This window comes from Gymnoscopelus microlampas, assembly GCF_963454915.1.
Source record: "Gymnoscopelus microlampas genome assembly, chromosome: 2".
Classification (NCBI taxonomy): Eukaryota; Metazoa; Chordata; class Actinopteri; order Myctophiformes; family Myctophidae; genus Gymnoscopelus; species Gymnoscopelus microlampas.
The window spans coordinates 8,772,891-8,788,310 of record NC_139939.1 but is presented as its reverse complement, the minus strand read 5'-3'; the positions used below and the strand labels follow the sequence as shown (position 1 = coordinate 8,788,310).

At 41.0% G+C, this 15,420-nt stretch overlaps 1 protein-coding gene across 1 annotated transcript in view; it reads left to right on the top strand.

The window, feature by feature from the left end:
* The first annotated feature begins 645 nt into the window (after positions 1-645).
* The window catches only part of LOC311037586 (phospholipid-transporting ATPase ABCA1-like), a 75,746-nt gene continuing 60,971 nt past the window's right edge, over positions 646-15,420 (top strand). Inside the window, exons 1-5 of the mRNA XM_084046808.1 lie at positions 646-800; positions 7,424-7,526; positions 10,178-10,271; positions 14,249-14,390; positions 15,079-15,197. Coding sequence (XP_083902934.1) covers positions 7,461-7,526; positions 10,178-10,271; positions 14,249-14,390; positions 15,079-15,197 — 421 coding nt within the window. The 5' untranslated portion in view covers positions 646-800; positions 7,424-7,460. The remainder of the gene's footprint in view (positions 801-7,423; positions 7,527-10,177; positions 10,272-14,248; positions 14,391-15,078; positions 15,198-15,420) is intronic.

Sequence of the window (15,420 nt, the reverse complement as noted above, 5' to 3'; positions counted from 1 at the left end):
AATCAATAATACTTTATTGATTGGGAAATGTAAAAGCTACTGAGCATTATCATTCATATATATATATATATATATATATATATATATACACACACACACACACACACACACACACACACACACACACACACACACACACACACATACATACATATGTACATACATACGCACGCATGCACGCACGCACGCGCACACACACACACACACACACACACACACACACACACACACACACACATACATATGTACATACATACGCACGCATGCACGCACGCGCGCACACACACACACACACACACACACACACACACACACACACACACACACACACACACACACACACACACACACACACAATAACATATGCAACAAAACCTATATAATATGTTATGATCAGGATTGTAGGCTGTGATAAGGGCACCGTGGCCCCTTTAATGCATGTTTTGGACCGGGCACGTGCTTGTGCCTTATATGTGGCAGCAGTAATAAACACAGGCAGGCAAGGCTCTCTCTCTCCTCGATCTGACCGATAGTTACCTCCTCCTCTCCTCCTCTCCTCTCCTCGGCTCTCCTCTCCGCTCCGCTCTGCACTGAGACTCAGCGCTGGTATAAAAGCCTGTTGGGGGGGAACAGTTGTGTGTTGGAACAGATACAGTTAACAGCTGAGAGAGAGGGAGAGAGAGAGAGAGAGGCACACAAAAGACAGGAGAAAGTGACCTTTTTCTTAAGCTTTCTCCTCCACAAAGGGATTACAATTTATGAGAGCAGGAAAACATAAAGCTTAAAGGATAACGGTTTTGGTGAGTACCGGAGTTTTTTCTTTGGTTTATGTTTCTTTGTTGTTTTCGTGATCATAGGCTATTGGTAATAATAACGTGTCATCAATCATTTCCACAAATAAAATAAATATGTTTTTAACATGATCCGTTCATACAGCTTGAAATCCTCCCTCTGAGTTTAGTGTGTGTTCGTTGTTAAGACTATGATTTCCACTAGTCCGTTGATTTTTGGACAAAGCAACAGCTTATCATGAGTTATAAACATGTATTTTTTGCCGTGATCGTATAAAACTGTTGATCAATCCCAATGTGATGAATGGCATTTGAAGCGATTGGCTTTTTTACATGTATTATTATAAGAACAAAACCACGTCAGATCGAGCGGTTTGTCTTTTTCACCATAAAAGCATCTTGAGTGTCGTTTTCATTGAAGAGCGAAGCTGCGCTGAAATGACCGACAGTAACCCCAGTTCATTGGGAACAATAGAGAAGCCGCAGATTCAAGTTTAGAAGCATTTTACATGTGTTTATTTCACTGACTTGATCAACACCGATCAGCAAGGACACCATTGTGCTTTATGTGATGAAAAGGAACGTGTTTTTGTGGCTGTCAAGTGTTTTCGTAGGGGGTTTGTTACTATTCCAACGGGGTTTTGCGCTGCAAAATGTTGTTTGAAGTGATTGTTTTTGGTTTACGTTGATGTTGAAGTAACGATCGTTTATATTACCGATCGATTTCATTCATCGTGGTGCAAATGTGCGGAATTATATCAATTTGATCCGATCATCCACGATCGGATCAAATTGAATTGGAAAAAAATATATATTTTTATGTTTGATGTCAGAATTGAGCAGTTTGGTGTTTCCAGAGAGACATTGGTTGAAAGGTCCTCGATGTAGATAAATGAATCAATCAATCAGTGGGTATCACTGTGCGTGCGTGTGTGTGTGTGTGTGTGTGTGTGTGTGTGTGTGTGTGTGTGTGTGTGTGTGTGTGTGTGTGTGTGTGTGTGTGTGTGTGTGTGTGTGTGTGTGTGTGTGTGTGTGTGTGTGTGTGTGTGTGATCATGAGGCACGTGAGTCAGGTATTATTTTAGTAAACAAGTACAGGAATTGGTCATGTCCGCGTTCTGCCACCAGGGGCGCAATGGTGCTTTGCACCATTCTAGGCATAGTGATAGAACTCCTCGGTACCATGGTGTCGCTGCTCACAGGTCATCTGTTCGGCCGCGACCCCCCCACATAATCATATTTGAACTGTTAAGCACTTGGAAATGTAGGTGTTGAGGCATTTACATTTAAATTGACTCGTTTCCACAGATAAACATTGTGAAAATAGCAGCATCTTAAAAAAAAGTCCTTCAATAGGCTTACTTCCTTCACAGGTGTTACCAATGACACTCTGTTCCATTTAGGCTACTGTAGCACAGTGGTTGTCAAATGGCGTATTTATTTCAAGGACCTCCATGACTCTGAGAGAGTACAAATGGAACCAAATGGACCCCCCTGGGCCAGCTTCTACATCAGTTGTTGTTGTTGTTGTTGTTGTGACACTCGCCAGAGCCCGTTTATATTTACATCCAATCCACTTCATCATATAGGCCTAGTTGTGAGACTTAGCATGTGTTAATTGATCGTCAAAATGATGACATTATAATGTCAAAAAGCGATGCCATGCCGCACAATATTGCATCATGATGTCACTGAGCTTCCATTCTATTTGGCTGTGCCTGTTCATATGCAAATATGAGCTACTAAGGCAATAATTGTGTAGCCTACAATAGGCCCATGTTGCACGCACCCACGCGAAACCAAAAAACTAAAAACTAAAAACTAAATATATATATATATACACACACACACACACACACACACACACACACACACACACACACACACACACACACACACACACACACACACACACACACACACACACACACACACAGTAGCCTACCTATAGGCTACATTGAAGGAAAGGATGCCCGTAGAGTTCGAAACCATCAGTGGAATTAATAGAATTTATATATAGTGTTTCTAGCCTATATGTATGTCTGTCTCTAGTCTCTTTAGTCCTTTGGAAATTACATATTTTTACTTTGTTTAAAGGAGTAGTTCACCCCAAAAAGTACTTATTTTCTATGAATTCTCCATGTTTTCAATGCTTCATGGGGTGTGTAATTGATAGAAAATAAAGTCATTTTAGGGTAAACTACTCCTTTAATCGTCTGTAGCTACTTTAAGTGATAATTTACATAGTGACTCACTACCCTGTTCAAATTGATTGCATCAGGAGCAAATGTTGTTGTCTTGGCTAGGACTGTCAGTTTGATCTATTTCACATTAATTAAACAGTGACTTCATCACCAGTTGAATGACTTATAAGACAAAGATAAAACAAATCACGTATGGGGGAGAATTTGAAGTTGATCACATTTTGCAGAAGTAAGGCTATTATGTGATAATAAATGTGTTTGGGGTCAAATATTTCCTGATGTGAAGTTGAGTGAGAAAACAATGTTGCACATTAACCTAATCATCTGGGGACCCCAAAACAATCATTTGGGGCCCCTGACCCCCAGTTTGGGAACCATTGTTCTAGACGGCTAGACTCCTTCAGAACCACACCGTGACAACAAAAACTATATTTTATTTTGATTGTTCAGATAAAATCACTTTTATCTGAGTGAGAGGAGAAGCTGTCGGTGCCAAAGAGTGGCTGTTAAAATGTTTGGAGGTCTAAGTCCCTGTTTGTGTTTTATTGCGACAGTGAAAACATCCATTATTTATTCAGGTGTGTTATTTAGAATTGAACGATGCAATATTGCAACTCACTGACAGTGAATTAAATCCTAGAACATTATTTATACACAGTTGCACTGTGTAGGCCAGTAGTTCTAAAAACGTTTTCGTGCCATGGAATACATTATATATATTTGGTCGCGGACCCCCATCTAAAAATGTTTTGTGCCAGGGACCCCCAGAAGAAAATATTTGTGTTGTGATTTAAGATTTTTCAGAAATGTTCAAAAATAGCAGCTGTGAGCTTGTAGATCTGCTGTTTTTGAATAGCCAACATATAAATGGATAAAGTGGTTAAAATTATTGTGCAACTGTGTATTAACTACTTTCGCTCGGGACCCCCTGGAACCCCACCAAGGACCCCTGGGGGTCCCCAGACCCCACTTTGACAACCACTGGTGTAGGCTATGATGCAAAAGGATATCAGATTGTTAAATAGATTGGATGTTGTTTATATCTTACTCTCACTGTTTGGAGATACTCTGTTTATTTGCTTATTTGCTTCAGTAATTGTCTGTACTACTTATGAGTATGTAAAATAACAAAAACGAATAAACAAAACGTTTAAAAAAAAAAAAGATTGTTAAATAGATGAAAAAATACTTCTCAGGGAGTGGATATCATCTACTGATGTAATCGTAACTGAAGTTTCCTCATCGCGTTCCTTAATATTTATTTAGCTATTTCTAGATTTTTCAAATATGATCTGCAGTTACAAAGGGAAAATTGTGAAATTTGACGATCCATCACATTAGTATTAGACTCTTAAATCCTTTTACTACAGGACCCACATATCAGGGACACCACAGATAGAGTTAAATACGTAACTTGGGATTGCTGGGATCTGCCAAGAAAAGGTCAACAACCGAGGGTCAACAGTTTACTGTTGAAATTTCGGGAGAAAAACCCATAAAACCCTCATTCATCCTCACGACACGGGGGGTTTCCCATTCTGCTGGAACGCATCTAAAAAGTCCTCTAAATCCTAACAGTTTTCTGAAAAAATATCTGTTGCTATATCAGTGGTTCTCAAACGTTTTCATGTCAAGGACCCCCAAAAGTATATGTATTTGGCCGCGGACCCCCATCTGAAAATATTTTGTTCCAGGGACCCCCCCAGAAGCAAAGATTTGTGGTGGAAGTGTCCTTGAGCAAGACATTTAACCCCCTAATCTGCTCCCGGTGAGCAGGTTCCTCCACTGTCAGTGTGTGAATGGGCGAAAAAGTGCTTTGAACAGGGTCCCCACGGTCATGAAATTCCTGGAAATATTTTGAAATTAAAAAAAAAAAAATCCAGTACTGGAAAAGGTTTGAAATTGATCAAACATCATCAAAGGTCCTGGAATTTATCAAGGGTCCTGGAAAAATATTTGGCTATGCATTGTTTTTGGCTATTGATTTTGTTAAAACAAAACATTTTCATAAACATGAATAATATTACACGAAATATGTAACATAAGTAGTTTTTCGCCGAACGGGCTGTGTGACGGCAGCCTAATGTATGTCTCAAACTTTATTTTTGCTACACTGCCTATCTTTGGGCATTCTACATAGGAGTAAGAGACACATTATTGCGCCGAATGATTGTTATATAGGCCTGGAAATTGGGCTAAATATTCTGGAAAAGTTTTGGAAAAGTTTTGGAAATTCATTGCTAAAAATGTGTGGGGACCCTGTTTGAAGAAATTGGCACTACATAAATGCAGTCCATTTCTCACACCCAGCTGATGGCTGCTCAGATGGTCATGATGAGGGGGGGGGGGGGGGCTTTTAGGGGTTAATTGTCTTGCTCAGGGACATTTTGTACACTGTAAATGTATGTACTGTACAGACGAAGGCCTCGCTACACTCGCTAAGCTAAGCTATGATCACCCACCGTTCCATTTATTGCTGATGGTAACATTTCTTTCTGAACGTTGACCCTACTTCAGCGACGCATTGCCTATGAGAGTGGCTTTTAGGAGTATTAGTAAAGATGCTTTAGTTGATTTGCATGAATGTTCACGATTTAAAAAAAATAGCAGATCTACATGCTCATAGCACAGCATTCAGTGCCACGCTATGAGCTTGTAGATCTGCTATTTTTGAATAGCCAAAGAAATCTAAAATGACAGCATTTCTTTGTGACCGTTGACCCTACTTCAGTGACGCGTCACCAATGAGAAGGGCTTTTAGGAGTATTAGTAATGATGTTTTTAGTTGTGAATGTTTGGTCTTACTTCAGTGATGTGTAAATGACCAGCGTGGACCTGTGTGATCAATATTGCATGGGAGGACTATTGAATGCCCAGACACATAGACAAGCTGCTTTATTTACCGTCACCTTTTCTAAGATTAAACAGGAACATGCTGCTCAAATATGGACATTGCGTGTTTTGCCAGAAAGGCCAATGATGGCCAAGGTTTGCGCCACATGCTTCCAATGTAGTTTTTACACACCCACTCACACCACTCTCTCTCTCACACACACACACACACACACACACATACATACACACACACATAACGCGACCATCAACCCACCCACCCACTTACAGTAGATTGGTTAGAAATACGGTGGTGTGTCTTACATTGAGAGTACTTGTCTTGTGACGACTTTTTAGTGATCATTATTACCATAATAATACTGACTGTGCCCGTGCTGCTGGTTGATCTACAGGTACGATGAGTAAATCTCGTTTGTCTTCTGTCATTCATGATTATAAGCCATTTATTTTTAATTGGTTGCTGTCCCATGTGATTCAATCACCCCTTGTTTTTTACTTTGATTCGTGGTGCTCTTGTATTTCGCCTCTTGTCGGGTGGAAACCAAAACAGTCCAAAACTGTTACTTTTCAGGATTCGAATTCAAAGACAGCAAAAGCAGAAGATCTACAAGCTCAAAACGCGTCGCTTCGTGCCGCGTTTCGAGCTTGTGGATCTGCTACTTTTGATGCTTTTGTGTGATGCTGTAGTTTGATCAATTCGGGCGTTAATTTACGAAAAAACACTAAAGGTTAGAATATTGAGATAAGAGGGTTCTGCACGACAGCAGCGATTTGTTTTCATTTTTCATTTTACTAACTGTATTTTAGTTCTGTATTATCCAGTTGTTTTGGTCATTTTATGGAATGCTCTCTTTTGCAAAGAAGTTGATGATGTCTAATGTCTAGAGTCTAAACTTGGAAGTAGAGATTTGCAAATCATTGAAAGTTTGAGGGAGTCAGTCAAAAAGTGTGTCACTAACAAACATCGCTCTCGTCTCAGTAGGTTAGCTGGAGATTTGCTGACCTTGTTTTCTTTTTCTTTGCGTTTTCTTTGTTTTTTCTGCAAGCCAACACAGGTTTATAGTTAGTTAGCTGACGCTATCTATATCTTTGTGACTTTGCGAGGTCTGTTGTACATTCAACTTAACCCCTTTTTTTTTTTTTTTTTAAAGATTTGTTTTTGGTAGTTTTTTATTATTTTTCATTGAAGAGGGACAGGGAAAGTAGTCTGACAGGAAGAATGGGGAGAGAGATGGGGGAAGACATGCAGGAAAGGCCGACGGGAACGGGACGCGAACCCGCGGCACACTGCTATTAAGGATTTTCAACCAGGGTGCCTAGACCGCGACGCCACGGTCTAGGCCCAACTTAATCCCTTTAAACCTGCCGTTTGGGGCATGTCCTTATAGGCGAACATTTCAAAACGTTTACATTTAGAAACTATGAATAGGCCTAATCGTTTTCGTTATTTCTTTATGTTCAAAAATAGCGAAAATAACAGATCTACAAGCATAAGATCAGCTATTTTTGTTATTTTTCGTACAACAAAGTATATAGGGGCTTCATTGGCTAACGGTGACTGATCTTTGTTCCACAGTCGGGAGCTGCAGGCAGCGGTCCAGTGAGGTTGCAACATGGCAGTCTCTACTCAACTGGGCTTACTGCTGTGGAAGAACTTCACCTACCGGCGGAGACAGACTGTAAGTCACATAAGTGTTACTATCATTCATTATCTCTCATATGTTATGACACTTTACATTTTGGCAGTGGATAATCTCCGCTGTTGGACAGCAATTGGTGAAGAAAAAGCTATTAAAGGGGATTACCACTAATTTTCAACATTGAACTAGGACTTTAATACACCTTAGAGCTGTTGTACTTTTGGCTCCGCCCCCTCAGCCAAAAGTAGGCCTACACCTTATGTATGTCACTGATCACATGACCTCAATCAATTATCCAGTTCTAGGCAACATTGAAGGAAGGGGACTTTTTTTCTTATTTCCACACAACAGCTCTAAGGTGTATTAAAGACATGTATTTCAAAGTTGAAAATTAGTGGTATTCTCCTTTAAGCCGTCGAGTGCTCTGCGGAAAGTGCTCTCGGCGCAATGCTTGGGGAAGGTCCCCTCACTGGACGCTACAACCCTAACTTTAACCGCACCAAACCCAGGCCTAAACCTAACCACATTAACAGTACCGAAACCATAACTAAGTGCAAAAACTGCTGATTTCTTGCTTCTTGTCACATTCTGTTGAAAAGCAGTTTCTGTGTAGTCCTTTCGAGGACTATTTGTGTTGTTAGGTGTCTCATTAGCGTGTGCGCTTTTCAAACAGTGCTTCCATTTGAGAACAAAACAGAACCTTGTTAAGATGGGTAAATATAAACAGGAATTCAAAAAAGTGAAAGTGATACCTTTGTGGTTTTCCCTTTAAAAAGCGTGCTCTGAATGGAATCAACCAATAAGAGGAAGAGATCCAGACCCATCAACACACGCTTTTATCAGTGGTTCTCAAAATGGGGCCCAGGGACCCGCAGAGTTCCTTGAGGAGGTTGCAAATGGACCCTAACACGTCTGTTTGTGTAACTCTGAGAGTGTACAGATGGAACCAAATGGACCCTTACGGGTCCATTTGGTTCCATCTGTACACTCTCAGAGTTATGGGTGTCCTTGAATTGAAAAACGTTTAGAACCACTGGCTTTGATGAATCACATGTACTGCACCAACCACACAGTGACTAGCCATGGTAATATCACACAAGCCAGTCAATAGAACGCGGCCGTTTCAATACGCGCGGCTTCAATGGGAAGGGAAAGACTCACAATAGAGACAATTCAGCTCACCTCTGAACCGTTTGGAGTGAAAAACCTCATAGAATTCATGTGAGCATTGTGAGCCGGTCAAACATGATGACACATCGATACGTGGGCGGCTACGGCTACGCTACACTCGCTGTCTGGAGTGGTTGCGGCCCACACACTGCGTTTACAGAATAGTGTATAGCGCGCACACTCGCACATAGAGACACACAACCCCCCAAACACATTTAATGAAGCAAGTTTGATAGTGTATAGCGCACAAGCTCACACACATAGACACACAACCCCCCAAACACATTTACTGAAGCAGGTTTATTCTGGTCTATTCTGGGCCAAACAAAAATAGCAGATCTACAAGCATATATTGGCTGTTTTCGGGCAAAGACTGGTGTAGAGGGACATACTAGCAGACCTAGTACAGAACCCAGGTGGACCCCGGTCAACAAAGTATATACTGTAGGTATATAAGTTGTTAATAAAGTCATGAGACAAAGCCACGCAAATGTGCACTGTGTATGGATGTGATTGAGGCAGAGCAAATCCAGTCCTGTAATTTCCCAGTGGTCTAGAGTTTACTTTTAAGTCCGTACACAAAGTTCTCAATTACTGCTTCAGTCTCTCTCTCTCTCTCTCTCTCTCTCTCTCTCTCTCTCTCTCTTGCACACATGCTCAATTAACCCATATATGACAGACTCGAGGGATTACTGTGTGCAAAAGACAAAACAGCTGAACACCCCACCACATGTGTGTGAGTGACCCAGTTCTTCTCTGTCAGAAGAGCTGGTGGTCTTAAAGGTTTAGACGCCATTTGCAAAAGTTGCATCTGTTTTATATCTTCAGTTCTGAGCAGATCTTAATCAAAAGTAAGCAAAGATAAATGCTGAATGGCAAACACATGCCAACGCAGACCTCTTCTCTCAACAACTTTCATCTGAATGCCCTTTGACACATCCAGTCGGCTGTTGATGTTTCATTTTGTATTTAGTAAAGGCTAACTGCTATAGCTGAAGAAAACATGAACAAATGTTCTCATGAACAAAAAGTCCTGTACATTTGCTCTTGCTCAGCAGCCTCTTTTATTCAAATTGACAGACGTTTCGGTCCCACTGGACCTTCATCAGGGACATTTTGTTCATGAGATTTTTTTTGTTCATGTTTGCTTCAGTTTTCACTGTCCAACGCACCTGCATCCAAAAGAAGTGGATCTGCGAATACCTCCTTTACATAACTACTATAGCTAAAATGTAATAAAACACAATGGAAGTTCATTCAGAGTGGAACTGTTCACTGTTGTTGTGATAATATCAAATATTCAAGCTCACGCGCGTTTTGACGCGTTGACTTGTGACTCGCAGCACAACAAAGTATAATTCAGTCTTTATTGTCAGTTTGAAGCCATAATAATACATGTAGGTGTTCTAAATTCCAACCAAAAAAAAAACCTGGACGTCCTTTTTAAGGACGCCGCTGTCCCTCACGGTGTCTTTACACACTCTCATGTCTCTTTTCTTGTCTCTTTGTCCTCCTCACAGACCCAGCTGCTGATCGAGATCGTCTGGCCTCTGTTCATCTTCTTCATCCTCATCTCCGTACGGATGCACTACCCTCCCTACGAACAGCACGAATGTAAGGACAGAGAGGGACAGGGACCGTAGTCAGGGGGATGTAGTTTAACCCATTAAGACCTGGAACGCATCTGTGTCATTTTTTGATTTGAGCTAAAAAGCCTTATTTTACACTTCGGCTATTCAAAAATTGAAAAATCGTGAAAATGTGTGCAAATCTTTGAATATATATTATTTTAAAGCCAACATTGTTAACTCAAATCTTTGCTTCAGGGGGTCCCTGGAACAAAATATTTTGAGATGGGGGTCGGCGGCCAAATACATATAATTTTGGGGGTCCTTGACATGAAAAAGTTTGAGCACCGCTGATATAGAAACATACGTTTTTCAGAATACTGTTGGGATTTAGAAGGCATTTTGTAGAATCGGCTTCAGGTCTTAATGGGTTAATTCAAATTGTCTTCCAGATTTCAGTTTTTGCAATTAATGGCGTGCCTGGTTACATCGCCGTAGGAACAAGAATGGATGGATAGATTTTCTACTTGAAACAGTAGTGCATGGATGGATCCAATATTAAGTCCAATATTAACTAAATGACTTATAAATCAATTCATTCTTAAACACATCTCAAAAGTAGGGGGGGGGATTAATAACAGTGGAAACATCTGTTCTATCTGGAGACAGATGGTATGAAAACATTGACATCATTTAATGAAGACCCATTAGTGAGAGAACCTTTGATAATTTGATCACGCAAACCAAAAAAACATATATTTCGTTTCCTCAAAAGGCAAGTGCCCTCTTTCACAAGGGACTTCCAAACACGGTTGTTCTTTATCACGTGTCTTCTGTGTTCTAATCTAGGAAGTATACAGTTTCCGTGAATCTCACAGATTTACCACAGAACAGAAAGACAAACAGCCATCCGGTGCCTCTTCCTCCCTAGTTTCTGGAAGAGTGTGTTTTGTCCTTAGAAGGTCCTGTGAAAGAACAACAGCACACAGATAGATAAACGTGACCAGTCACCACGACAAGGACATGCTTCTGCTTTGTAAAGAGGAAGGGCTGTTCTGTGTCAAAAGCATACATAATGTGCTGCACGAACGCTGCACCAGGCCTGAGTTATATAAAGAAAAAGTAATTTCATTTGAGAGGTGCTTCAGAGACTAGACAGAATTCTTGCTGGGTATAGAATTGCACAGGATATACCAAATAAATGTCCTCGGTTTAGTGACATATCTTTCAAACAAAATGTAATCATGAAGCCCTTTCTTGTTAGTAATGAAAAACTAAATTAAGGTTTGTTCTGTCCTTTTTTAGTTCAATTGCCTTCAAATTAGGCTTTCTGTTTTGTCTACTTCCCATTTTAGTAACGTTTACTTCTCTGTGTCTGACTATTTTTCATTTGGACAAAATGGCATCTTCTTGGATTTGAAGTAATACTGTGCTGCTGAGAATAGCAACATGTTAGTCCTGCAAGGTTATTGTCTCAGAGGGGCACAGTCCATTGGTCATTTGTTTGCTCTTTGCGGACACATGATGAAAGGACATTCAACTCCCTGGAAAAGGGAATAACAATGTAATTTGTGTCAACATATCGCTTTTGGCCAGTCAACTTTCACCCTGTATCAGCTCAGCAACACAGCAACATCTGGAGTACTACGTATATGTAAATTACTTTCGCCGTGTAGTCTCTCTCGAGTCCCGACAGAAGCAAAACATTATAATAATACTAATTCAAACACCTCATTCCATTTTGTATAACTCACAAAAGAAAGTTATGACGTGACAAACATGTTTACAAATAGACCCTTAAAGGTTTGTAACTCTGAGAGAGTTGGTTTGAGTTATGGGGGCCATAGGCTCTATGCACAGCAGCCATATTATCACTTCCTTCACAGGTGTTACCAATGATAATGAAGGCTCTGTTCCATTTAGTGTAGCACAATGGTTTCCACGACCCATAACTCTGAGAGTTACACAACCGTAAGGAGTCATTTGGAAGCCCATGAGGGTCCCTGGACCCCAACTTTAGACCCACTGGTGTAGCATGGAGTGTTTCCAGTCAGCCAACATGCACAATATCAGCACCCTGACTCTGTTTAACCAGAATGGAACAGAGCCTTCATTAGTATCATTGGTAACACCTGTGAATTTCGTCATAATATGGCTGCTGTGAATAGAGCCTATTGAAATAAAATAAAAAAGTTTGAGAACAACTGGTATAATATATCCTCAAAGAAAGCAATTCCTCACACTCAACTGCTTATGAATACTGAACGTCCCTTCATCTGTTTAATCAGAGGACACATAATACTGTAACATCTCGGATGCTATCTCAAGGTACATGGCGGCTGTCAGGAACTAGGTCACTGGGCTTGTTATTGGTTTATACCAGGGTCATATTTCTCTGTGAACCCATCGATACGTTTAGTGGAAGCAGCTGACCAGCTCAGCTGCATGCATGGCGGAGCTGATTATCTCTCGTGAATTTCCCCTCGATGGCTTAGGCCCCCTGCTATAGCAAACACAAGACATGACTGGGGCATAAGATATGGGTGAAATACTGTAATACTAAATACCATACAGCAGGCAGAACGACGGTTGTCATCGATTGTCAGGGAATGAAACGTGGGTCGGCCAGCAGTGTAGTGCATGTTAGAGAGCTAATCAATACCAATCTTAGAGAGAGACATACTTGCACACCTTTGTACACACACACACACGCACGCACGCACACACACACACACACACACACACACACACACACACACACACACACACACACACACACACACACACACACACGCACGCACACGCACACGCACGCGCACACACACACAATAACCAAGGTCCAAACTGCCGCCATTTTGGTGTCCATGTCCATTTTGTTGACCACACATTAAACCAGTCCGACCAAAGTAGAAAGATGAAAACCTGAAACTGTGTCACAGGTTAATGTCAGGCCAACCTCCCAGACCACCCATCAACTCTCCTCTAATCCTTATCTGTTCCACTTTGATAGTTAACACACTGTAAACAGTAGCAGAGTCATTCGCTGATAACACGATCATAAAGATAAAGTTGTAGGGCTTTTCACGTTCACAGCCTAAAGGCAATGATTGGTATAAATCCACCGGTAATGGACCAAAATGGCGTAATGTAGGAACATGGAGCCAAGTGTTGATTTATGTACAATTATGTCCTGTAAATCTCCCCGCTCTCTTGTATCGTTTAAGTCAGTGGTTCTCAAAGTGGGGTCCAGGGACCCTCGGGATTCCAAATGGACACTTACAGCCAGGTGTGTAACTCTGAGAGTGTACAAATGGAGCCAAATTGACCTGTAAGGGTCAATTTGGTTCCATTTGTACACTCTCAGAGTTATGGCGGTCCTGGAGATTAAAACGTTTGAGAGCCACTGGTTTCAACCTTTAAGACCTGAGGTTCCGATTCTACAAAATGTCTTCTACATCCTAACAGTTTTTTGAAAAAACGTATGTCGCTATAATCAGTTGTTCTCAAACCTTTTCATGTCAAGGACCCCAAAATTGCCCGCTGACCCCCATCTCAAAATATTTTGTTCCAGGGACCCCAGAAGCAAAAATGTTCGCTTTAAAATAATATATTCAAAGATTTGCACACATTGTCACGATTTTTCAAAAATGGCAGATCTACAAGCTCGTAGCGCGGCACTCTAGCTCTGCTATTTTTGAATAGCCAAAGTATAAAAGATTAAAGTGGTTACAATTATTGTGATGCTTCATTAACACATGTTGATGGGGACCCCCTAGAACCCCCCCAACCCCCACTTTGAGAACGAACGCTGTAGAGTACTAAAACTAACCAGCAATTACTGAGACAAAGACAAGACCCAAACTGAAGCATTCAAAGTAGATAGTAAAACACAGATCGTAAAATCGATAGCTAGCAGGTTAAAACTAGACCCGTCCTGGCCCTTAACTCTTGCCTGTGAATTCTGACCTGTATACTTTGCTGCAGAGCGCCATGATCCTAGTTTCAGCTTTTCTCTCTTTCTAGGCCATTTCCCCAACAAGGCCATGCCCTCGGCAGGCACCCTGCCATGGGTGCAGGGCATCATCTGCAACGCAAACAACCCCTGCTTCCGCTACCCCACCCCGGGAGAGAGTCCTGGAGTGGTGGGAAACTTCAACGATTCAATGTGAGTGTCCGTTCCTCGTACACACACACACACACTGAACCCCAGTTCACCCGTTTGCCTTATAGTAGAACCGAGTGAATTCATAGAATTCATAGCTTGAAATAAACAGTGGTGTAAAGTTACTAAGTACATTTACTCAAGTACTGTACTTGCACAATTTTGAGGTAAGCACTTTTACTTCTACCCCACTACATCTCAGAGGCAAATATTGTACTTTTACTCCACTACAATTATTTGAAAACTTTAGTCACTAGTTACTTTGCAGATATAAATTATTATATTATAAAACATACATTAACCACTTTAGCCCTGTTTTATACATAGGCTATTTGAAAATAGACAATCTACAAGTTCACAACGCGTCGCATCAACATTTTAGAACTTTTAATTTTGCTACTTTAGGTATATTTTGATGCCACTACTTTTGTACTTGTACTCAAGTAACATCTTGAACACAGGCCTTTTACTTGTAACATAGTATTTCTACATTGCAGTATTGATACTTTTACTCAATTAGAAAATGAAAACAAAGCAACAGATTTTGTATCAATTTCTCTGATAAATGCTTCAAGTACTTTATATGATTTCTTTGTATCAATTTCAGTTTGGAAAGCTGTTTACAGTACATCTGATCCTCATTCCCGTTTCCAGTGGTTTCATTCGTTGTCTGTTTTGTTGTTCTCACCAGCATCTCTCGCCTGTTCATCGACGTGAAGAAGATACTGCTGTACAGCCAGAACGACAAGAGCCTGGAGGGCTTCAAAGGTCTGGTGAGGGCGCTCAAGAACCTGCAGAAGAACGCACCGGGTAAGAAACGAACGTGCACACTGTTTTAACTGCTTATCGTTTGTCGGGGTTCAATCCCGGGGTAAAATCCCTGTGACCTACTAGTGTCATGTAATGTCCAGGGGGTGTATTTGTGTATATCAAGCTGCCTCATGCTGCAGAAACGGGAGATGGGTCTCTCGGGAACTGTTGGCTCCCTCAAGGCTACTTCCTTCCTTATACTTCCTTTTGTCTTCTTGACAAA